Below are 26,108 nucleotides of genomic sequence, written 5' to 3' on the forward strand. Positions count from 1 at the left end.
TTTCAGAAGTTTCCAGTGATTGCTGCACAGGTGCATCAACTATCACATGTGCTAATTTCACAGATCACCACTCGAATAAACATGGTTACAGATAAGCAACCATCATTTCTAACCTTCGTGTTTATCTTCCCTGACAGAAACTAAATTGCCCAACAGCTCATACATATGTACTTTCTTGTCTCAGTTTACAGAGTTGGCCTTGATTTTTAAAGCTGAAACGTTCTTGATCATTATTGTCAGGACTGTGAGCAACTACCCAGACCTGCCCAGTCTTTTAATACCTGTTCCAGACATAACTCTGTATTTCATTTTATTATATAAAGCAAAACAATAAAACTAATAATGAGAAAGGGCTTATATAGTGGTGATACTATAGCTGGAAAACTTTCAGAGTGGAGATCCAGCAAATATGTTTTTAAATATGTTTTTTTTAAATTAATTCAATTTTAATGTACCATTTCTACCAGTTTTTAAATAGACACTAGCTATACTAAATTGTTACTGTTTGATACTATAGTTTAGTGTGACATTGATTTCCTTGATTATGTTCTTAATGTATCATTAAAGGCTTTCATGACTGGAATCACTGGGTTGTTTTAGGTTTTTCAGGCTGTACGGCCATGTTCTAGAAGCATTTTCTCCTGATGTTTCACCTTCATCTATGGCAGGCATCTTCACAACCTCTGAGGATGCCTGCCATAGATGCAGGTGAAACGTCAGGAGAGAATGCTTCTAGAACATGGCCTTACAGGCCAAAAAACCTACAACAACCCAGTATATTTTTAATGTTTTGAATATCTGCTCTTCACTAGCAACTAGCAACCATCTTGCTATATATGTAGTAAATTACCACTTGTGGAAAGTAGCTTATCCTAAATTTTGTTGGGTCTGAGTCACCCTGTTAACATGTAAACAAAGAAACGTTCAAATGAATCCAATAGTTATTGAATAAATATCAGATTGGGCATGTGCTATCTGTTTGGTTATAAACTAGATGTGTTTAGCTATCTGATACTAAAATATTTTCCAGTAAAGTTTAGTTCCTTTTCTAGTACATTTTGTGGTAGCTTTTACTTCCTTATTACAAAACTGATAAAAGTTATATCTTTTTCTACATATTCAAACATGATATATTACATTCCAGAGTTATTAATGTAATGATGTTCTTTTGCATATATCATATTCTTATATTTTTTACAATCCCAATCACCATCCATAGTGTGGAAAGTGTGAGGAATCTTGTTAAAAATGAAATCTCTCCCATTTCTGTATCCAAAATAAAATAGCTTTTAATATTTACATTGGAGTTGTATTTTTCTTGCATATTTTGCATTCCTTTGATGCATTACACCTGTAATAACCTGCTGTGGGAAAGAAGGATTTTTAATGCTTCTGCCAGACTCCATTATTTCATTATGCATTGATTTACTGTTTTTGTGGTGTTGTTTTTTTCATTTTAGTTCTGGTCTGATTCAGTCTTCTAAATACTTTTTTACTAATAAGATTGGGAAGATTCTTTATGAAGCAAGATGACAGCTCTGTTGCAACCTAATAGAGGAGAAAGAGAAAACAGTTGGAAGGGAGAAACAACCACAAGCATTTCCTCCAGCTGTGCTGTGAACATCTGCTTCTTAGAAACTTCTCCTAGGATTACTAATATTTCCCATTAATCTCCATTTCTCAATTTGAAGTCACAAAAGGTAGATTTCAAAAGGAGTCACCTTTATTTAAGTTGAACCAGTCTACAACGAGGAAATAGTGAAGATAATTTCAACACAATGTGTGTAAAAGAGTTCTCCCATAATTTCTGTATATGATGAAAAACCCTCACCTTCAATGTGGTGAGAGTCATAATTTTTAATGGATAAGGGATTGGTTTCTAGGTGCAAATGTTGTTAGCACCTGAAGTAGAAAGCAACAGCTCTGAACTGATCTTTTTCTAAGTTTACTTTTTAAAAAATCTTCAGGTAATGCCCAAACCCTGAAATTTAAACCTTTCTGACATTTTTGGGGGTTTGTACTTGATTAAAAGTCTGAGCTATAGGAAGACTAAGGGTCCTTCCACACAGCCATATAACCCAGAATATCAAGGCAGAAAATCCCACAATATCTGCTTTGAACTGGGTTATCTGAGTTAACACTGCCACATATCCCACTTCAAAGCAGATATTGTGGGATTTTATTCTGCTGTGTGGAAGGGGTCTAAATTTTCAGCCCCCAGTTGGAGAAAATGTGTTAAAGGGAGCTCTGGAGAACTCAATGCAGACTACTTATTTATTCTTACCAGAATTATGAATTTTAAGGGAACATTAATTGAGCCCCCGGTGGTGCAACTGGTTAAAGCGCTGAGCTGCTGAGCTTGTTGAAAGGTCACAGGTTCAATTCCGGAGAGCAGCATGAGCTTCCGCTGTCAGCCCTAGCTTCTGCCAACCTAGCAGTTCGAAAACATGCAAATGTGAGTAGATCAATAGGTACCGCTCCGGTGGGAAGGTAATGGTGCTCCATGCTGTCATGCCAGCCACATGACCTTGGAAGTGTCTATGGACAATGCTGGCTCTTTGGCTTAGAAATGGAGGTGAGCACCACACCCCAGAGTCAGGCATGACTGGACTTGTCAGGGGACAACCTTTACCTAAGGGACAAAAAAAGCCCAACTTCCTCTAGATCAGTGTTTCTCAACCTTCCTAATGCCACAAACCCTTAATACAGTTCCTCATGTTGTGGTGACCCCGAGCCATAACATTATTTTTGTTGCTACTTCATAACTGTAATTTTGCTGCTGTTATGAATCGTAATGTAAATATCTGATATGCAGGATGTATTTTCATTCACTGCATTCTGAACCCTACCAATGATAGAATTAGGCTAAACTTCCCACACAGAACCCCCATGGCCAACATAAAATACAGGAGGGATTTGGTAGGAATTGACAGTGATTTAGGGGGCGATGTGGTCCAGAAAGCACTATGAACCCAAACAACTATGAATCTGGACCAAATTTGGCACAAATCCCCATACACCCAAATTTGAATATTGGTGGGATTGGGGAAATTGATTTTGTCATTTAGGAGTTGTAGTTGCTGGGATTTATAGTTAACCTACCATCAAGGAGCATTCTGAACCCCACCAATGATGCAATTGAACCAAACTTGTCACACAGAACCCACATGCCTTAAAGGGACTAGCTGGCACGAGCCTCCCATGAGCCTCACCCGCTCTCCCTCATCCAACATGCGCACCATGCTGCCATGCCCCAAGCATGCCTGCTCTCCCTTCCCCACTTGGAGTCTCGGGAACAGCCCTCCCCTTGGCTGAGAGACTGGCTGAGAGGCCAGCTTAATCACAGAGGAGAAGGGCTTTTGGTGGGGAGGATTCACCGTCTGGTTCCAAAAAGGAAGAGAAGGACAGGTGGAGAAATCTTCAGCCTTCGCTGCCAAGGGGGTCCCTAAGACCATCAGAAATATGTGTTTTCTGGTGGTTCTTAGTGACCCCTCTGAAACCCACTCACCACCACCCCCCAGGTGTCCCAACCCCCAGGTTGAGAAACACTGCTCTAGATTATTGTGTTTGTAGCAGCCTGACTCAAATTACATCAGGCGTTAGTACGTTTTATTAAAAGATTTTGGATGATGCAATTATTTGACCTCTAATGTTGCTGCAGACATGAAGCAGAACAAAAAGACACAAAAGTGCTGTACACAAGTAACAAATGGACAGGTAGATAGTCATAGCCATGCTGTAAAGAAAATGAAGCATTAATTGTACCTCATTACCAGACTGTATAATTGTACTCTTAGCAATTGGGAAAACAGGTGGCTGGCATCTCCATAACCTCTTTTTGTGGCTCCCAAATCTCACAGGGCACCTCTAAAGCCCTTAGACCCTAAAAAAAGTGCCAGAGAGAGCCTAGGGTCTGTGAAATGGTGGGAGACTACAGCTGGGTATCCTTACACCCTAGTGCAGCAAAATATGGGCTACTTTTTGAATTTTTTTAAAAAATGAACTTATCTATATCCGGGGGACAGAGTTATCCATGGCTGGGTGAAGACGTGTCCCGTTCCGCTCGTGAGCAAAAAGAGAAATAAAACAGTGAAATGAGCCGATAAAGAAAATTGGATTTATCTCTTTTTTGGACTGGGAAGAAGGGGGAAGGGGTGGAGGACCTGATGAGCAGAAATAAATCTTCAAAAGGTAAAAGATAAGCTCATGATTTATGAATGCCAATGGAGAGCTGAAAGTGAAAGTGAGAAATCGCCATTACTGAGCATAAACTTAGCTGGAAAACAACCTCAGCAGCTCGAATAAGTTGATAAATGTCCAGATAAATACAAAAAGACTTTAAGTAGTAACTCTAATTGAAATTGGGATGTTATAACAGACTATAAAGGGCAGTAGGTCATTCAGTCCCTCTTTTGAAGAAGCAAGCAGAGAGAGCAGATAAGCAGAGTAGGAGTGAAGGCTCTCCTGCAAAACTACAAAGGGGAAATTGAATGCAAGTGAATGCAAGTGGAACTCCTTGGAATCACAGGCCAACATAAGCAACATAAGACTTTCTTTTTGAGCTATGCAGAGTGGAGTAAAACCAGTTAATTAAGGCTTTATAAACAATTGGACAAGACGAATTTGACTGTTGTTTGAATGATAAAGAAGAAATAGAAACAAGAAAGGGAGCAGGAAAGCCCTCCAAGCAGGAATCCCCTCTGGGTATGAACAAAACCTTCAGAAAGAGCATTCACAAGGTTGGAAAGGGTAACCCCAGAGACCCCAGTGAAAATGATGTCCTCCTTCCACCAAGGGCAAACAGCCTCATCAATTACAATGCATGCCCCCTTCTTTTTCTGCTTCCACATCACTACCACCCTTAATTACAGGAGCAGAAAGAAGTACTGAAAAGAAAGAAATGGATAATTACCAGCTGTTAAGCAAAATAACAGAACTAATTAAAGAAGAGGGTGATAAGAAAACAAGGGAGTTGAATTTGATGTTTGAAAAAGAAAGAGAGACAAGGAAACAAGAGAGAAAGGATGATATTCAAGCTATGAAACTGGAGATCCTGGCCAACGCTAAAGAAATGAAGGAGCTACTGGACGCAGAAAAGAAAAGCTCAGATGACAAATTTCAAACTATACAAAGAACTCTACAAACAATACATGGAGAGATACAAACAATTAAATCAGAAGCTGAAAAGAACAAGCAAGAACAAAAAGCACTCAAACAACAAATTGAGCAAAGTGACAACAAACTTTCAGATATGGAAAAACGTTTGTGTATATGCAAGATAACCAGAGAAGGAATAACGTTATAATTAAAAAAATTCCAGAAGGGAACAGAAAAGAAGATTTGAAAACTGGAATTTTGAAATGGTTGCAAAAAACTATATCAATGTTGAACTGGACGGAAATGAATCTAGAACGAGTTCATCATCTTCCAGCTGGAAGAAATAAAATAACACCTAGGAACATAATAATTCAAGTTCATAACTTTGCCAAAAAAGAAGATGATTAAAATACTGAGGAAGAACCAAGAATATTTGAAGATGGGAGAAGCAAAGTTGGAAATATTCAATTATTACTGCCCTGAAACTAAAAACTGGAGATATTCAATGAAGCCAATTATGATTCAGTTAATGAAGGCCGGAATAGTGTATACCTGGGGATAATCAACCTTTCTCAAATTCCAATGGAGAGGCAAGAGGTACAGAATTGATTCTTTGGAACAAGGACTTCAACTATTGAAGGAGCTCGGCATAACAATGAAACAAGACAGAGACAGAAAGGATGAGGAGGAGAAAGGAGCGGAGGGAGGAAAAACACCAGAGAAGGAAGGAGAATTGGAGGGAATTATCGGCACCATTGGAGGAATTGGGCTGTAAGAAGAAATTTAGAAGCACTGCAACTAAAAATCTCGAATTTTTGAAAAAAAAGAGCACTTGGGGGGAGGGAGACTCTGGGCCACAGGATGATTTCACCCCCCCTCCCCACTTGGGAAGGCCATGGTTGGGACTAGACATCCCCAAGAATGGAAGTGGAGGAAAGGGAGAATGTGGGGAGGTGGGGAAGCGGGGGGAGGGGATTATAAGGGACAAGGGTTCACAATGGATCAAGCCACAAAAAAGTTTTTAAATAGAAATAGAAATGATGTCCAATAAATTAAGAATATCAACACTGAACACTAGAGGTTTAGGAATGGTAATTAAAAGAAGGTGGATTGAAACCCTACCGAAGAAAGATGCAGCAGATGTTATCTTTCTACAGGAAACAAACCAAAATAAACCAGGTTCAAATGAATTAAAATTGAGTTGGATAAGAAGCCATGAAAAATCCTTGGGGTCGTCAAAATCAAGAGGTGTAACAAAGAAATGTAACTTTGTAATAAACAAGGTATCAAAAGATGAGGAAGGTAGATATAAAATAATGTATGGTGAAATAGGGGAGGATAGATATGTATTAGTAAATGTATACACACCAAATGTAAAACAGCAAGAATTTTATGAAAAAGTACTAGGTCAGATAGAGAACTATCACCAACAATATGTAATATTTGGGAGGACTGTAATTGTTATATGGACCAAAACAAAGATAAAACTACACAAATGTCAAAAATTAGAAATAGTGAAACAACAGACTTAAGTAGAGTGATGAATAAATGGCAATTAAAGAATGTGTGGAGATTGGTAAAGGGAGATGAAAAAATATACATATTACTCGGCTGTACATAAAGTTTATACAAGATTAGATTATATTTTTGTTTCTAAAAACATGTTAAGTAAATTGTTAAATGCTGGTATTGGAATTATCAAGATTTCGGATCATGCCCTGGTGTCAATTGAGATTGCCTTGAAATGAAAAAATGAGGAGGTGGAGATTGGATACAAAAATTTTTGAATTATAGAGAGATTGTGGATAGAGTGAAATCAGAATGGCAAGAAATTTGGGGATTTAATGAAAAGGACATATTAAAAGGAGTGCTATGGGACACAATGAAAGCAGCAGTGAGAGGGTTATGTATAAAAGAGACAATCTCAAAAAAAGGCAAGAAGAAAGGAAAAGGAATTTAGAAAAAGAAATACAGCAGCTTGAAAAAGAATATGTAATGAAGAGAGATATACAAATTTATGTAAGGTTGAGAGCTAAAAAAGAGGAAATGGATAAAATGGAAACAGATGAAGTACAAGAAAATTTAATATATTTAAGAAGGGAATTTTTTGAATTTAGTGATAGGAATTCAAAGATGTTAGCCAAATCCACAAAAAAAAGAAAAGAAAAGAAAGTGGAAGTTATAATAAGTATGATAAAAGATAGAACAGGTAAAATATGTAGATATGTGAAAGAAAAATTGAAGGTTTTCGAAGAGTTTTACAACAAACTACACCAAAAAAAAGGTAGCTCCATAGAAGCAATTAGGAAATATGTGGAGAAAAATTGGGAGAGCAGGTTGGAGGAGAAAGACTAAGAATTATTGGAACAACCTATTAAGAAGACAGAAATAGAGGAAGTTATTAAGAATTTAAAAGCTGGGAAAGCTCCAGGTCTGGACGGCCTGGGAACAGAATACTATAAACGTTTTAGAGAAGTATTGATTCCAAAACTATTAGAACTGTATAATGGAATAATGAAAGGAGATGAGATGCCAGAATCATGGAGGAAGTCATTAATAATATTAATACCAAAACCTGATAAAGATTTAACAGACCCAGGGTCATACAGGCCCATATCATTAGGATGCAAATATTTATCTGCTATAATAGCCAATAGAATGTACAAGTATATTTAAAAAAAGGTCAGTGTGGGTTTGTAAAAGGATGACAAATGTCAAATTTGATAGGGAGAGTATTAAATAAAATTTGTGTGGTTCAAGAGCGGAAGATAAAAGTAGATATATTATCATTAGACATTTTTAAACTTTTGATTGTGTGGAATGGTGGACATTAAGAGAGAGTATGAATAAATTTGGAATGGGAAGTAGAATAAAAGGATTATTAGAACAATATTATTCAAGAAATTCAGCAGTAGTAACTATAAATGATGGAGTGACAAAAGAAATAAAAGTGACAAGGGGAACAAGACAAGGTTGCCCTCTATCACCAATTTTGTTTGCCATAGTGATAGAATTATTTGCAAATGCCATTAGGAAAGATAAGAACTTAGAAGGGCTAGGAATAAAGGAAAAGCAGAAGGTGAGTTTATTTGCCGATGATACGTTGTTATTTATTGAAAATATAGTAAATAAAATGGATAAAATAAAGGATCTTTTAGAGATGTTTGGGAAAACAACAGGTCTACAAGTTAACTGGAACAAGTCAGAAATGGTGCTATTTAATTATACAAAGAAAGAAGAAAAAGACTTTATAGAACAGAGCAAAATGGGAATTAGAATTAAGAATGAATTAAAAAAAACCTGGGGTAATAATAACAAAGGATTTAAAAGAAATGTAAGAGGTAAATGTAGTAGCATTGAGAAAAGTTGTTCAAAAACATTAATAGAATATGAAAATATACATATATCTTGGTTCGGAAAGATAGCATTAGTAAAAATGAAAATACATCCAAAGATAAATTTTATATTTAGGATTATGCCACTTCAAATTACAGAAGAAGAGCATTAGATGGCAACAAATGATAAATAAATATTGTAATGGTAGTAAAAGAAATAGATTAAACAAACAGTTATGGTACAGATCGCAAAAAGAGGGAGGATTAGCACTCCTTAATATTAAAAAAATATTATGGAGTGAGCAGATTAAGATTGGTTATGAAGGAATGATAAAAAAGAGAGAGTAGATTGGCTAAGAAAGGATTCAAAAAAAGTGGAGGAAGAAATTTGGAACATATTTTTTAAAGAGTTTATGAGAAAAGAAACTAGGGAAATTAGAAACCCAATGTTGAGCAATATATTAGAAGTATGGAACAAAGTAGGAGAACATTAATAACGGATGGTTCAATAATAACCCCAATTGTAATGGAAAAGAAATTTCCAAAAAATCTTTTAAAAAAGTAATGGATAAAAGGTTAAGGGAAAAAATAGACAAAATAAGGGATTGGATAAAGGTTGGAATGAGGAAGGAAACGATTATGGAAGAATTTAGAGAAATAAAATTGACATAGTTCCATTGTATACAATTAGAAAATGGTTTAAAAACTGGCAAAAATAATAAAAACGATAGTAAGCTTAACCAATTTGAACAAATAATACAAAATGGAAGGATTGTAGAGGAGCATGAAAATTTGAAAGGAATAACTAGTAAAATATATAAGATAATAATTGAAATAAAGGAAGGAAAAACAAAAAATAACACCCTCAAGGAAGTCTGGGAAGAAGATTTAGGGATAAAAATAAATGAAACAGAGTGGCAACAATTATGGAGACAAAGACATCTAAAAACCTTTCGATACAGGTCAAAGAAAATTATTATGTTAATATGGAAATGGTACCTAACATCAGTAAGAATAGCAAATATAAATAAAAACTATTCAAAGAATTGCTGCAGAGGATGTCAAGAATCAGGAACATATATACATATGCGGCGGCAATGTAAATATGTAAATAATTTTTTGGGGAAAGTATTTAGAGAAATAGAAGATATAATTAATATTAAAATAGAAAGAAGTCCTAGTACAGCTTTATTATCATTATATAATAATAAACAATTGAAAATAGAGGATAAAGACGCAATAATATGTATTGAATAATATGTATAATAATATAGGTTGTATTGAATAATATGTATCTGCTGTAAAACAAACAATGTATAACAATGTATTAAACCATGATAAAATAATAAAAATATTAATAATAAAAAAGAACATATCTATATCTATACAGTTTTGCATTGATGTTTTCAACAAACCACTGTTCAGGACTTTTGACAAAAACGTGTGTCACTTCGAGATAATCAACAAAGTTTCTGAAAGTTTCATTTGGTCTTCTAAGTATTGTGATTCTTAAGCAAGCTTAAGGTTGTGGAGTGTTCCTGCCAGTTATGTTCAGAATGAGTACAATGTGTTTTCTTCAGTTTCTGTATTAAGGTCACTTCATTGAAGAGGCGAGCAAGGTGCCCTTGTGCTTACTAGCAAAGAAATTTTAAGTGAATGTGTTTTTTCCCCTGTCTTTTTTATTATAGGCCCTGCAAGAAGATTTAGAGCAGGAACAAGTCAAGGTTAATTCACTCACTCATATGGTTGTTGTGGTAGATGAAGCTGGTGGAGACAAAGCTACAGTTGCATTAGAACAACAGCTGCAGGTAACTATTACATTGGCGTATCTATCTCAAAGGTAACAATTCTGTCACAATAGAATTTTGAATCTTGATTTTGAAATTTGATCAAAATATTTATTTGCTATGCTTATGATGCACTTTTAAAATAACTATGTATTTTATATTGCAATTTTTCTATTCAGAAAGCAACTGAGTCAGTATATGATCTTCAGTTTTTAAGGATGTACAGAATATAGGTTATCCTAGTGAATAAGGTACATATATGAGACACATCCTTCTCCGATTGACATTTGAACAGAAAGATACTGTTCAAATGGCTGGTATTTCAAGGAAAGTCACATCTCCAGTCTATTTATCAAGTATCAAACAGTGCCATGCTGTCCTTTTTAAAATAATATATATATCTGGCTATGTAATATCTTAGAAGCAAGCAAGTGTTCCAGTAGTGGTTCATTTGCTCTGCCCAAATCCACAAATCATGAAAAAATTACCCAAAACAAGTTGATTACTAAAGTAGGGCATGACATTGAAAGACAAATGGTAGGTTGACAGCAATGATAAACCATCATGTTCCAGCTCCTTGACATTGTCCAGAAGAAGCCCACTTGCTGCTTCCTAGAATCATCATAGAATCAAAGAGTTGGAAGAGACCTCACAGACCGAGGCAGTCCAACCCCCTGCTAAGAAGCAAGAATATTGCATTCAAATCACCCCTGAGAGATGGCCATCCAGCCTCTGCTTAAAAGCTTCCAGAGAAGGAGCCTCCACCACACTCCGGGGCAGAGAGTTCCACTGCTGAACGGCTCTAACAGTCAGGAAGTTCTTCCTCATGTTCAGATGGAATCTCCTCTCTTGTAGTTTGAAGCCATTGTTCCGCGTCCTAGTCTCCAGGGAAGCAGAAAACAAGCTTGCTCCCTCCTCCCTGTGGCTTCCTCTCACATATTTATACATGGCTATCATATCCCCTCTCAGCCTTCTCTTCTTCAGGCTAAACATGCCCAGCTCCTTAAGCCGCTCCTCATAGGGCTTGTTCTCCAGACCTTTTATCATTTTAGTCGCTCTCCTCTGGACACACTCCAGCCTGTCAACATCTCTCTTGAATTGCGGTGCCCAGAACTGGACACAATATTCCAGGTGTGGTCTAACCAAAGCAGAATAGAGGGGTAGCATTACTTCCCTAGATCTAGACACTATGCTCCTATTGATGCAGGCCAAAATCCCATTGGCTTTTTTTGCCGCCACATCACATTGTTGGCTCATGTTTAAGGACTCCACAAGGACTCCAAGATCTTTTTCACACGTACTGCTCTCAAGCTATGCATCCCCCATTCTGTATCTTTGCATTTCATTTTTTCTGCCAAAGTGGAGTATCTTGCATTTGTCACTGTTGAACTTCATTTTGTTAGTTTTGGCCCATCTCTCTAATCTGTCAAGATCGTTTTGAATCCTGCTCCTGTCCTCTGGAGTATTGGCTATCCCTCCCAATTTGGTGTCGTCTGCAAACTTGATGATCCTGCCTTCTAACCCTTCATCTAAGTCATTAATAAAGATGTTGAAAAGGACCGGGCCCAGGACGGGACCCTGCGGCACTCCGCTTGTCACTTCTTTCCAGGATGAAGAGAAAGCATTGGTGAGCACCCTCTGGGTTCGTCCATTTAACCAATTACAGATCCACCTCACCGTAGTTTGGCCTAGCCCACACTGGACTAGTTTCCTTGCCAGAAGGTCATGGGGGACCTTGTCAAAGGCCTTACTGAAATCCAGGTACGCTACAGCCACGGCATTCCCCGCATCTACCCAGCTTGTAACTGTATTGAAAAAAGAGATCAGATTAGTCTGGCATGACTTGTCTATATATATAAATTTGTTAGGGGCATCCAACGAGGAAACAAAACTCAAAAACCCCCCAACGAAACTTAACCAAAATTCCCATGCCCATAACACAACCCACAAGGTACAAACATATCTACTCAAAATGAAAAACAACACAACAACACACTCACAAAACGGCAAAACAACAAAACTCAAAAAAACCCCAACGAAACTTAACCAAAATCCCCGTGCCCATAACACAACCCACAAGGTACAAACATATCTACTCAAAATGAAAAACAACACAACAACACACTCACAAAACGGCAAAACAACAAAACTCAAAAATCCCCCAACGAAACTTAACCAAAATCCCCGTGTCCATAACACAACCCACAAGGTACAAACATATCTACTCAAAATGAAAAACAACACAACAACACACTCACAAAACGGCAAAACAACAAAACTCAAAAATCCCCCAACGAAACTTAACTAAAATCCCCGTGCCCATAACACAACCCACAAGGTACAAACATATCTACTCAAAATGAAAAAAAACACAGCAACACATTCACAAAACGGCAAAAGAACAAAACTCAAAAAAAAAACCAACAAAACTTAACCAAAATTCCCATGCCCATAACACAACCCACAAGGTACAAACATATCTACTCAAAATGAAAAACAACACAACAACACACTCACAAAACGGCAAAACAACTGAGCATGCGCATTGGCGCCCAGCCGCAAGTTCCCTGGCGCACGCACATGGCCTTCCGGCCAACGTTCCCTCTGCAGAAACCATGCCCACTCCAAGCCCCGCCGCGCCGCTTCCCGCACACACACACCCCCTGCCGCACACACACATGCAACCCCACGCTCCATCACTCCCTCCGCCGCCACATACACACACGCAACCCCACTCAACCCGCCGCCACACACACACACGCAACCCCACGCTCTGTCACTCCCCCCACCGCCGCACACAAACGCAACCCCACTCCCCCTGCCGCTGCACACACACACGCAACCCCACTCCCCCCGCCGCCGCACACACACACGCAACCCCACGCTCCATCACTCCCCCCGCTGCCGCACACACACACGCAACCCCACGCTCCATCACTCCCCTGCCCCAATCTTACCTCCTTTTACTTCACGCCACCTCCAAACCCCACCCCGCCCCTTCCCGCCCTGTCAAAATCTAGGAAAGACAGGAAGGAAGGAAAGTTAGAGGAAGAAGAAAAGGAAAGAAAAGGAAAGATGGAAGGAAAGAAAAGAGAGACAGCAGAAGAGAAAGAAAAAGGGGGAAGGAAGGAAAGAGATAGAGAAAGAAGAGGAGAAGGAAAGATGGGAAGGAAGGAAGGAAGGAAGGAAGGAGGGAGGGAGGGAGGGAGGGAAAGAAGGAGACAAAAAGAGGGAAGATTGGCCACAGCAACACGTGGCGGGTAAAGGTTGTTATTTCTATTATTATTATTATTATGCTATTGTTCCTCTGAGACCCTTTTAGGGGGAATGGGAGAGGTGTCAGGTCCCGGAGGCAATGCATTGCATTATTGTTATTGTTATGATGGTGGTGAAATAAAAGAAAATAAAAAGTGAAAGAAGGAAGCAAACAGGGAGGGAAGAAAGGCAAAGAAAGAAAGAGGGAGGGAATGAAGGAAAGAGAGAAGGATGAAACCAAGTAGTGAAAGAAGGAAAGAAAGAAAGAAAGAAAGAGGTAGAGAAGGAAGAAAGGAGAGAAAGGGGGAGGAAAAGGGGGAAGGAATAGGTAGGTACCTCTCTTTCATAATAGTCCAGATATTTACCTCAACTTTGATAAGTTTTACTATAGGCCACAGCAACGCGTGGCAGGGCACAGCTAGTTTTTTATAAATCCATGTTGACTATTAGCAATGACCGCATTTGTTTCTAAGTGTTTGCAGACCACTTCCTTAACAATCTTTTCCAGAATCTTGCTTGGTGTCGACATGAGGCTGACCAGACGGTAGTTGTTTGGGTCATCCTTTTTTCCCTTCTTGAAAATTGGGACCACATTGGCCCTCCTCCAATCTGCTGGAACTTCTCCTGTTCTCCAAGAACTCTCAAAGATGGTTGCCAAGGGTTCCGAAATGACTTCCGCTAGTTCCTTCAATACTCTTGGGTGTAGTTGATCTGACCCTGGGGACTTGAACTCATTTAGAGCAGCCAGGTATTCCTGTATGACTTGTTTCCCAATTTGGAGTTGGATGTTATAGCAAAGATAAGCGACACACTGGGCAGGGGGGAACAATCAATCCCACCTCTAATCACCAGTGTGAAAGGTTAACGTTCAGCTGGACACTACTTTAACGCCGATAGAATAACTATGACAAAGGGGGAAAGACTCTCTTATCCCACCTCAGTAATACTGTTGAGTGACCAACTGTGCTAACTATGTTAATGACCGATGTATTAGGTAGATTCGCCGCCACCACCTCAAATAATATCTGAGGAAAACATAAGTGTGAATGTGAAAATAGGTAAAGTTTGTTCAAGCCCTTTGTTCTTCTTCAATAACTGCTTCTTTTGCTGATTGGACTGAAATTAAGTTGTTTTTAGGCTAGCTGAGTTTTGTTAAGTTACACAGACCGAGGCAGACACCAGTTTAAAGATGAAAAATAGAAACAGGTTTATTTAAACTTGGTGAACAAATCAACTCTTACAAAAGCGTAATGTGGTTACTTGAGGCTTAGCTGTTTAGACAAGCAGTCTTCCTTTAAGACTTTAACTTTTGTTTCTTGTGAGACTCTTGCTTCACACTGTTCACTAACTCTGACACAGTGTGTCCCTGAGAACAGCCCACTGATTGTCTCACAGAGCAAAATAGGCTTTCCTTCACTGACACTACTAAGCACAGTGACTCAGGAACCTTTGCCTTTCCTATGCTCTAACTACAAGGCTCACTTCAAAAGTTCTCCCTGTCTAAATTCCTCTCAGCTCCCTCTCCCTAAAATACTTCTTCACTCTACGATGTTTAAAGCTCAACTCTCCAGCTTGTCAAAAAGACACAGCCTTTTCCCCTCTAAAACCTAACTCCTCCCCTGACTGTTCTAGCCAATCAGGAGTCGGCTGTCTCCTCCCTCTTGCCTCTTAGCTCTCCTGCCTATCTCTCAACATGTCAGCTACTGACATTCCAGGCTTCGGCCTTCCTGGCAAAAGGTTAGATTCATGACAGATGTCCTCAAATCCCTCATCCACTCCGTCTTGCTGAGGTTGAAGATGACTTTCTTTTTGTGAGAAGACCGAGGCAAAGAAGGTATTAAGTAGTTCTGCCTTTTCCCTATCCCCTGTCAGCATTGCCCCATCTTCTCCTCGAAGAGGCCCTGTCGCCTCCTTGTTTTTCCTTTTTCTACTGACATAAGAAAAGAATCCCTTTTTATTGTTTTAATGTCCCTGGCAAGCCTGAGCTCGTTTTGTGCTTTAGCCTTGCGGACCTTTTCCCTACAGGTGTTGGCTATTTGTTTGAATTCTTCTTTGGTGATTTCTCCCTTTTTCCAGTTCTTGTGCATGTCTCTTTTGTGTCTCAGCACAGTTAGAAGTTCTTTGGACATCCATTCTGGCTTCTTTGCACTTGTCCTATTTTTTCTTTTTGTTGGCACGGTTTGCAACTGCGCCTTGAGTATTTCACTCTTGAGAAATTCCCATCCATCCGTAACTCCCTTGTCTTTTAGTAACTGTGTTCACGGAATGCTGCTCAGTGTTTCCTTCAGCTCTCCTAAAGTCCAAAATGCGGGTTTGACTTGTCTTAGTTTCGGCCTTCCTTTGTACCTCAAATTGCAGGAGCACATGGTCACTTGCCCCTAAGGATCCTACCACTTCAACCGCATCAATCAGGTCCTCTGCATTTGTTAGGATGTGATCAAGAGTAGCCAATCCCCTTGTTGCCTCTTCTACCTTCTGGACCATGAAATTGTCTGGAAGGCAAGCGAGGAATTTGTTGGACTTTGTACTCTTGGCCGAGTTTGTTTTCCAGCAAATATCGGGATAGTTGAAATAGCCCATGACTACTACATCTCTTCTCTGTGCCTGTTTGGTCAACTGTTGGCAGAAGACTTCATCAAGTTCTTCCTCCTGGCTTGGAGTTCTGTAGTAGACTCCTACAACAAAAAAGAATCCTCCATTCTTTTTTGATAATCACCATGTCAGTCTACTATCCATACAACAAACCTTCCTCATGCTCACACCCTACCAGACCTCTTCCTCTCCATCCATTTCTCTTCTTTGCACAGAAAGAAATAGGAACATGAGACATTATGTTGCTGCTATGACATAATTCCCTAGCCAGTTTTGTCACTCAGAATTTTTATCTTGGGTTCATGTCACCCACCATAATCTCTCTCCAAAACACTTCCTTAGGTTTACTACATAGAGTCCCTAAAACAACTCGAGATATGTGTGTTTATAAGAATATGTGTTTATAAGTTCCTGATTGTGTGTGGCTGAGATTCATATAGCAAATGAATAACTTAGAAGTTCAAATTTGATCTATGTTAATTTCTGTATGTATGTATTTTTATCTTTTACAATTTAGCTTGTAAATCGCCTAGAGCATCTCGGATGGAGGGCGATTAATAAGTAATTAAATATGATGATGATGAAATAAGATGCATCCGCTTATTCATTTCTAGGTTTCTTTATAGCTAGGAGCACAGAAGTTAGCACACTTTCCCTTTAACTGTTACCTTCTCCCTCAACTCAGATAATCCAACCACAGGTCCAGCTGCAACATCATTTTTTACTCAACTCTACTCAAGACACATATACAGAAATCATGCAGTTGTCAATTAAACTATCAAAGAACTATTATGCATTTTTTTCAGTTCTGTTTCACAACATTTTGAGAGCTGTGATTGTTTAATGTCACAGTTTGGATACCTGTTCTGACTGTACTGTCTGTCAGGCTTTTGTGATCCCACTAATGCTTGTATGGTGGTGTTGTGGTTCAACAACAACAGCATGATGGGGATGAGAGTGAGAGTGCAAAGAGTGCAGCTGATGATGTTGGCTTTCAGTTTTCTCAGTCACAGCCTGTATCTGTAGAGAGGCCTCTGTTCTCACAGGAAAGGAATGCGGCTGATAAGGCAGACGCTGAGAACCAGGGTCAAGGTGCCCAGGTGTTGAGACGGAGCCCACAGATTGCGGCCAAGTGTTGAGATCATCAGTTTGATGGGAAAGCTGATTGTTTTGATGTTTAGTGAATATATGCTCTGCTCTGGGGATTTTTTGGGTGTCAGTTCCAATGTTGCTTTAAGGCTAGCTCCAACTCCGGGCCTTGGGAAAGGCTGCTTCATGCTTCATGCTATTTCATGCTATTTCATGGACTTTACACTGAACCTGTGCTTCAAGTCTCCTGCTTTGGGCAATATGGATTATATTGGATTATAACCTGTACTATTGATCTTTTCACTGCTTATGAACTGCCTTTTGTTTAAAAACCTCACAATAAACTATATACCTCACAACTCTGGCTGGTTTGTTGTAGAGAGCAAGGTGAATCTTATTCTGAGACACAGCAGGTGGAGGCTTTCATTATAGGAAAAGATAAGATGTGACTTTAGGTGTTTCATTTCAAGCCCAGAGAATTTTAGACAATAAGTTAGCCAGTGTTCCGATGGAATTAAAAGTGTCCTTGCCCTTCTCTCCATGCACTAAAGTGCATATATGTGTTTCAAGAGTTTTTTGAAGGAGAGGAGTGTGGAGGCTGTTTTTATTTATTTAGGGAAGGAGTTGCAGAAACGGGGAGCAGTCACAGAGAAGCCCCCCTCTCTTGTTCCGACCAATCATGCTTGTTATAAGGGTGGGACTGAAAGCAGGGCCTCCTTACTTCCTGAAATAGCCCTTATAGACCACTTTTCTTGAGCAGGAACTGATTACCTTGATGTTATATATTCAGTCCGATTTAGCAACTTGATAATGTTAGGACTAGCAAATGAAAAAAATGTATTAGGGCAGTGTTTTCTGGCTGTTTTACCTGAATGCTTGTTATTCTAGCACTAAAATTGTAATGTACGGAATGATTAATTATAGTGTGTAATGATGGCACTGTGTGTATGTGAAGCTGATTTAAGAAACATTTCCCTCACTGCAATAGCTAAATACTTCCTACCCCTTTCAGTGAAACATTTTTTTTATTTTTCTTTATTGGATTTATACCCCACTTTCCTCCCAGACTGGCATACTTAAGGAGAGAGATGTTTTGAAGCTTCTACCAATGTTTGCAAACAGTTCCTTCACTTTCAGTGTATAGCTATCTTTAATTGTTCTGTAACCAGTTATTAACCATTGCCACCCACAGCTGGAATTCCCTATCACTATAGTTATTAAATTGTTCTGGTTGCTTCAGCATTTGCATCTTGTCAGACTGTTGATATGTGAATCTCAGAGCAGTGTAATTCTCTTTGAAGTCATGCTAATTTTCAAATAGATTTTTTCATCTTGTTTTAACTCGGTGTAGCATGTGAAGCTTCTTCCAGCATGCAAATTGGGAAATATCATATCAAAGCAAGTGCAAGTCTGAGTGACCTTGTATCATTTGACTTGGCGCTGGCTGCTAGATTAATGGAGAACAGTTCTAAAGATAAATCACAGGGCTTGTAAGCAGAACTGTGGAGCTGTTACCACAAACGTTAAGAACAAAGATTTTTTTCCCCCAATTTAAAAAGTGGAATTGATTCAAGTATTAAAAAACCTCAAACACCTTTTGAGAGGAGAGTACAATGCATAAGCATAAATTTGTCATAAAAAGTAGGGATAATGAAATAGAACAGCAGTACTAAAATGGAAAGCAATGTGTGCCACTTCAATACATGCCAAATACATACATTACTTGGGTTCCCTGTACTTTTTTTATTTCTGCTTGATCAATGTATGTACTTGTTCACTGATAACTAAAGATATGAATCCAGTCTGCTGCAAAATATTTGGCTTGAGGATAATGTAAAGTGACATGGAAGTTTGTCTGCGGTATTAGACCTTTCATGGCCCAATCAAACATACAAGTAATTGCCTTTGTTCGGCACCATAAAGCAACAGGAAAATGACAGCAATGTTCTTTTCCATGTATTGTGCTGCCCTCCACTGTCAGAAAGTGAATAGAAAGAAAACCTTGCACAAAGAGTTGAAATATGGTTCTTTTCACTATAGCATAGTGTAGGAGAAATGGCTACTAAAAACAACCAAAGGTTAATTTATTATCTGACCATTGTTTTTAAGTCCTTTGAGTAAACTAGATATCCATAAAGCTCTAACTGTGATGGATTTTACTACTATAATAACTGCTCACTGGACTGTATATCTTTTTTTAAAGTGACCAGAATATGCTTCAGTGAGTTTTTATATTCCTTAAATAATTGACTTCTACAAATGGCTCCTATTTCAGTTTTTCAAAAAAAATTTTAAATGAGCTCCAAAAAGATAGTTTATATATCGTATCAGAAGCAAACTAAGAATACAGTTAAAATGTATTTTAAAAACCCACAAAGTTAAAAACTTGGCATTATGCTAGATTTCCTTTTACCAGATGAAGGTCCCTTCAAGTGCCTCTGGCATCACTGTAAGAAGGTCCTCCATTGTGCATGTGGTAGGGCTCAGACTTCATTGTAGTAAGTGGTCTGTGGTTTTCTCTTCTCCACTTGCATATTGTGGTCTCCACTTTATAGCCCCATTTCTTTAGACTGACTCTGCATCTCGTGGTCCCAGAGTGCAGACTGTTCAGCTCATTCCAAGTTGCCCATCTTCTATGTGCCCAGGAGGGAGTTTCTCATGCGGTATCAGCCACTGATTGAGGTTCTGTTTTTTTCCCTGCTACTTTTGGACTCACACTTGCTGAGGTATTCCTGCGAGTATCTCTGTAGATCTTAGGAAGTGGTTCCTTGATTTAAGTTATTGCATGCTAGCTGATATCTGAACAGAGGATAGACTGGAGATGTCAATACCTTGGTCATTTCATAGCTGGCTGCTACTTCCTGATGGATATCAGTTAATGCAATACTGGCTAAACACTATAATTCCTCCAGTGGTGTTGGGTGTAGACATCCTGTGACAATTCAACATGTCTCATTAAGAGCCACATCCATTATTTTAACATGGTGAGATGTGTTCCATGCTGGGCATGCGTACTCAGTAGCAGAGTAACAAAGTACAACTTTGACAGTTAACTGATAAGATGGATGCAATTAGCTGACAGGCAGTTATTAGTTAAATTAAAAGAAATGGGCTTTTGACGTTGTAAAATGTGAATACTGAATATTACATATTAATACCTTGAATATTGAATTTGCTGCTGTTTATAATTTTATTACCTCACCATTGTAGTTTAATAACAATAATGGCAATTACTTCAGGTTCTTTTGTAAAATAGTTAATGGTATTCAAGTATTCAAGAAAAAGTATCCACCTTTTCCCCCAGAAGTATTTAATTCCTATTAACAATTATTCACTTCTTCATTTTTTTTAAGCATTTAGGAAACCGGTGGGCAACAATTTGCAGATGGACAGAAGATCGCTGGTTTCTTCTTCAAGATGTTCTCCGGAAATGGTTGCAATTTACTGAAGAGCAGGTGAGAACAGTTTACTCTCTCCATTTGTTTGCTCTGAAATTCTTTATTTGTGACTTTATTGAATTATTTTCTCATTTTTAGGGTCTTTTTGATGCATGGCTTATAGAGAAGGAAGATGCAGTCAACAAAATCCATACCACTGATTTCAAAGATCAAAATGAAATGTTGGAAAATCTGCAAAATCTGGCAGTAGGTTTTTAATATTGTGTACTACCTCTTTACATTTGTTAGTTATGTGCCTGTTAGTTTATATGTCTCAAATAATTATGTACCTTTCAACATAGACCTCAAATATTTTAAAGGAAAATCCTTGAAAAGAATGTTTGGATTGTTGGGTACTTATGAATTATGGATCATGAATTATAGATACTTATTATGTCAGTTCTTTGTGAAAAACTGAGAGCCTCTTATACAATAGTACAATCAAAACATATCTTGCTGCAGCCCATTTATTTAGAAATAGCTATTTATTCGAAGTCTCTAGTGAGATTCATCTGAATAGGGCACAAAATGTTGCTGTTTTAGGGGGGAAACTAATATGCAATGTAAGTGTCTATAAGATTATTTTGCTGAGACATCATGTGCTCATTATGACTGGAACCCTGTTGGTTAGTTCCAGATCTGTTGAATTACGAATAATAACATATGCAGTGGCTCTATTATAATTGGAATTAACAATTATTTAGGCCCTACAAAATAATAAGCTTTACAATGGGCATGTTATGAATTTATACTACGTATATCATTTATTTTGAATTTGTATGCTGCCTGTAATAATTTGTACAAGTTGTCCTTAGGTCCTCAATAACAGTATCATCATAGAACTTTATTTTTCTGATGAACCTTTCTAGTTAAACATGTCTTTATCTGAAGGACTCTTTGAGGAAAGCTGCCATAAAAGCGCATAGAATTTTCCTATATATGAACCAGTTATAATTTATATGATTTTGCACTTAATACACGAGGACAGAGGTGAGCAACTGTGCCATCCAAAATTTTGTATTATTACCCATATAATTCCCCATCAATGATTAAATTGACTAGGGTTGATAGGAGTTGTGGAGGAGCTTAGCTGCTCATTGTTGCTGTTTCTTGGGCTCCAAAGACTTCTTATAGAGGAGACTGGTATGTGTGAGCTCCAGATTTTTGGGTTTGCTTTTCTTGATCAAGGAAGATATCATTTGATTACCCTATCCCAGTTACAATGGGATCAAGCAAACATTAGTAATTTAGGTAGTGTCCCTCATACTGTAGAAGTTGCCTAAGCAGAAGTTATGTCAAGAAGAAAATGAAACAAATAAATATTTATCAAGGTCCTAAAACATGTTGGAAGATGATCTTGACTGATTTTTAAAAGTTGGTTTGACTCTCATAGCCAGATGTGTCACTGTGTGTTGTTCTACTCTTGCCCAGATATTGAAATTTGTGCCATATAAATTTGAGAGGCACTGTATGAGTGTTTTCTTGTTACAGTTGCTGGTCTTGAATTATAATATGGGAATACAAAACATTATTGTGAAAGTTATCTGAAATTATTGTAGTCTTTTCATAATTATCATTATAATCAGACCATTAGAAAATAATTTTCTATGACTAAATCAGAAAGATTATATCTCTTAAAGATCTTCCCATGTATTGCTCAAACTAATTAACAGGTACATGACAGCTGGTTTAAAATCGCTGTTAAACGTCCCTGCTGACTCACACAGTGACTACAGATTTAATGTTCATTAAAATATGTCACAATTGGAGATCAAAAACTGTGACCATCTGTCAGCATAACCTTAAGCATACGTTGTTCTCGATAAATTGTGCCCAAACCTATGACCTGAGTAAAGGCAAAAAATACACACATCCACATGAGTTCTCAAAGCTATAGATCAGCACTAGTCCCAGGAAAGTGAAAAGGGCAAACACAGACAGAGCATTTGAAAAACCTTATCTCTGTTAAGCGAATTTTTAATAATAGAAAGAGGCCAGATGACATTATTTGCACCTGTGAATCTTTGACTTTGACTTAAATTTCAGATTTTTAGATTGTACTCTAAAATGCTTAATAAAGGTTATACAGTTTAACCTGCATTAATCTTACTAGGTTATCTCTGTTTTTAAAATTCAAGTTTTCTTCTTTTTGTGTGGCACAGTTCTGCTGGAGAGCAATTTATTTATCATAGCCATGTAGAAGAATTAAAATAAGCATACTAAAACTATGTGAAATGAGTAGCACCTCGAAGAAGCATGACTAGACCCTGCAAGGTGCTCTGAAATGCAATAGTGTCCAATCAGTGCTCCTAAGACTTTTGGGGGTCATGGGCCCATTTGAAAATCTGATGATTTCCTCCTTCCTACCCTTTAAAGTAACTTTTTGACATGAAGGAACATTAAAGATGGCAAGTGGGCTTTGTGGAAGTCAGTAGCAAAATAATGACATCCAAAGGGGCAATTCTCCATTTCTTTTTAAACAAATTTAATTAATTCATTAATCCAATAAATTACATTTTCATCTTCCCTGCACTGATAACAATGAATTACATTCCCATTCTAAGAAGCTTGCATGAATGTTTTAAGCCTTGGCACTTGTACAAAGTCTCACAATATTGCAAGCCCCACAAGGGCTATATCTACACACTGTAGAATTAAAACAGTTTGACATTACCTTAACTGACATGATTAAATACTATGGAGTCATAGGAGTTGCAGTTTTACAAGGTATTTATTCTTCTCTGCCAAAGAGTGCTGGTTCATCTGCATACTACAACTCCCATGATTCCATTGTATTTAAACATGTCAGTTAAAGAGGTATCAAACTGCATTAATTCTACAATGTGGATTCGCCCAAGACTTCCTTGAGATTTCTTGGGGCCTCTATAGCCTACTGGCTTCCTGGGCTGCTATTTTCAGCTAAACCTTCAGTACATACGGTCTTTACTGGCAAATGTAAGGACAAGAGGGAGGAGGCCAATCTGTCACTCCACAGCCAGAAAGCTGCTCATTCCAGCCCTGTGATTATATGAAATCCAGGTTGGTTTCAATAGGGAAACCAACCTGCTTATGAAATTTAAATTTCATAAGCAGCACTTTGAATTCTGCCCAAAAACAGACTGGTAGTCAGTGAGGCTGTTTCAAGGAAGCATTTATCTGATTTCAGTAACAGCCCTGGGCAGCAGTCTGGCCACAGTATTTTGGACTTGACAAAGTTTCTGAACAGTTTCCAACAACACTGCCATGAGTTTGTTTCAGTAATCTAAATGGGATGTAATCAAGGCATGTTTCACTGTAATGTGATTTGACTTCTCAAGGAAGAGGAACAACTGGCACACTAGTTTTAACTGTGCAAATGCACTGTTGACAAATGTAGAAACCTGGGCATACAGATTCAGATCTGAGTCGGACAGTAGACCTAGCTGTGAACCTGATATTTCACGGGGAACCTAATCCCATCCAGTACAAGCTGCAGCCCTATTCACTGATCTACCTTATGACTGACAAGGAACAACTTTTCCTTTATAGTTATCCAATCCAGAACATATAAAGCCAATTTTCCCTGTCTGTAGTGATTTATCAAATTGTTTCAGAAGTAAAATGTTAGTTTTTCTGCAGCTCATCGGAATTCTCAGGCATGTGCTCAAGACTGAATTGATGTGCTTGGATTTTATTTTAAAAATAAAGGAAAGAAGGAAACCTCGCCATCAATTTCAGTAGAATGTGTTGATGGCACCTGCAAAATGCATTCTGCATTTATTTGTTACCTTTTACCAGCCAACAGTGAGATGAAAGTTTGCAGCACCAGCGTCGAAAGCTGCAGAAGTACAAGATCATTCATCCCCAACATAGTATATGGAAAGAATTTGTGGTATTACCACCATGCTTTGCTTGGCCTCCCATTCATATTCAGTGATCTGTAAGCAGCATTCCTTCCTTTACTTGAATATTATCTCCAACAGAGGTGGCAAATCCTGATTCAATATATTTTGTACAATTAAATTTGCTGATCTGGCTATTTATTATTTATTTAGAACTTTTATATCCCGGGAGGGACTCAGAATGGATAACAACAGCAAAAATGCAATGCTACACAATAAATAACATTTTAAAAACAACATACATAACAAATAAGTTATAAAATACATATAAAAGTCAGTTTGCCGAGTTAAAAACATCATCCAACTCAATCTAACCATTGTGGTACCATAACTCTTAGTCTTTACTGTTTCAATCCATCAATCTGTGAATGCCTGATTCCAAAGCCAGGATTTTCCTGAAGGTCAGGAGGAGGGAGCAGACCTAAACTCATTGGGGAGAGAGTTCCATAGCTGAGGGGCCACCACAGAGGAGGCCCTGTCTCTCATCCCCACCAAGCGCAACTACGAAGGTGATGGGATCGAGAGCAGGACCTCTCCAGAAGATCTTAAAGTCCTTGATGGTTTATAGGGGAAGATACTAGGGACAGGTGATGCTTCAGGTTTTAATATTAATTTTTACAGAGTGGTCAAAGATGCTGAGCCTATTTTGAATATAGTATTTTAGTATCCTAGATAGTTATTTTAAATTATGGACTAAAATCAATAATAGTTTCACCATCCTACTGGTATGAAAGCTACTATTTGTCATTAAATTCAGGTTGACCTATGCTAAAAATGATGTTAGCAAATTCCCCTTCCCATCTTTTATATATTATAAAATTTTATTATGAATGATGTGCAAGTGTGAAAGATATATAGAGGGAAAATGTAGCACTCTTACTCAAGAGTTTTCCAATTCTCATTGATTTGGAATTCCATGAGGGTAAGTACCAGCAGGGATCTGTTTAGCATGCAATTATGAATGTCATGGTACCCACAAGTTGTTTGAGCTGTATACGAAAATAAACTTCTGTTGTGATTGTGGAAATAGCAAATTCAAAAATTTGCAATGCAAACTATTACCAGAAACGACAACAGTTAATCCAACAAATAACTATAATGACAACTTCTTTGGACTTATTCTTGAAGTCTGTAGCTTTTCTTCTTGAGAGCTTTTATCAAAACGCACATATACATAGTATAAAGCATCTAACAAAAAGGACCTTTTTAATATTTAATAATAAAATATTTAATAATAAAAAAAATTCAAAAGGAATCCAGTATAAAGCAGGGATATAAAAACAAAAAAGGAGCAAGTTTTTATAAATATCCTAATATAAGCCCATTTGTTAATTTTGTCTACACATCATTCTTTAAAATGTTGTTAAATCATCTATCAGTTGAATCACAGGTAATAGCTGATAGGAGTAGATAAATGTGATATTGAGCAGGGCATTATGATGGATTATTAATTTCCAGAAATTAATAAAAGATAACAGGCATGTCTGATGGTATGTAAGAAGATCTGGAAGGTCCTCCTCCTTCAGGGAGCATTTGAATTCTTTTTTTTTAACAAAAAAATTCAAAGGGATGAGCTCTCTCCCTCATCTGAAATCTCTTTAAAATACAATTACAGTACTTTTTGAAAAAAACTTG

The 26,108-nt window shown here is 37.9% G+C and overlaps 1 protein-coding gene across 15 annotated transcripts in view; it reads left to right on the plus strand.

Moving 5' to 3' along the window:
- The window catches only part of DMD (dystrophin), a 1,568,405-nt gene that overhangs the window by 610,533 nt on the left and 931,764 nt on the right, over positions 1 to 26,108 (plus strand). For all 15 annotated transcript variants that reach the window (XM_067466757.1, XM_067466754.1, XM_060770144.2 and 12 more), the window contains 3 exons: positions 10,121 to 10,240; positions 20,509 to 20,610; positions 20,692 to 20,799. In XM_067466757.1, coding sequence (XP_067322858.1) covers positions 10,121 to 10,240; positions 20,509 to 20,610; positions 20,692 to 20,799 — 330 coding nt within the window. The remainder of the gene's footprint in view (positions 1 to 10,120; positions 10,241 to 20,508; positions 20,611 to 20,691; positions 20,800 to 26,108) is intronic.

Source organism: Anolis sagrei, chromosome 3 (genome assembly GCF_037176765.1).
Source record: "Anolis sagrei isolate rAnoSag1 chromosome 3, rAnoSag1.mat, whole genome shotgun sequence".
NCBI lineage: Eukaryota > Metazoa > Chordata > Lepidosauria > Squamata > Dactyloidae > Anolis > Anolis sagrei.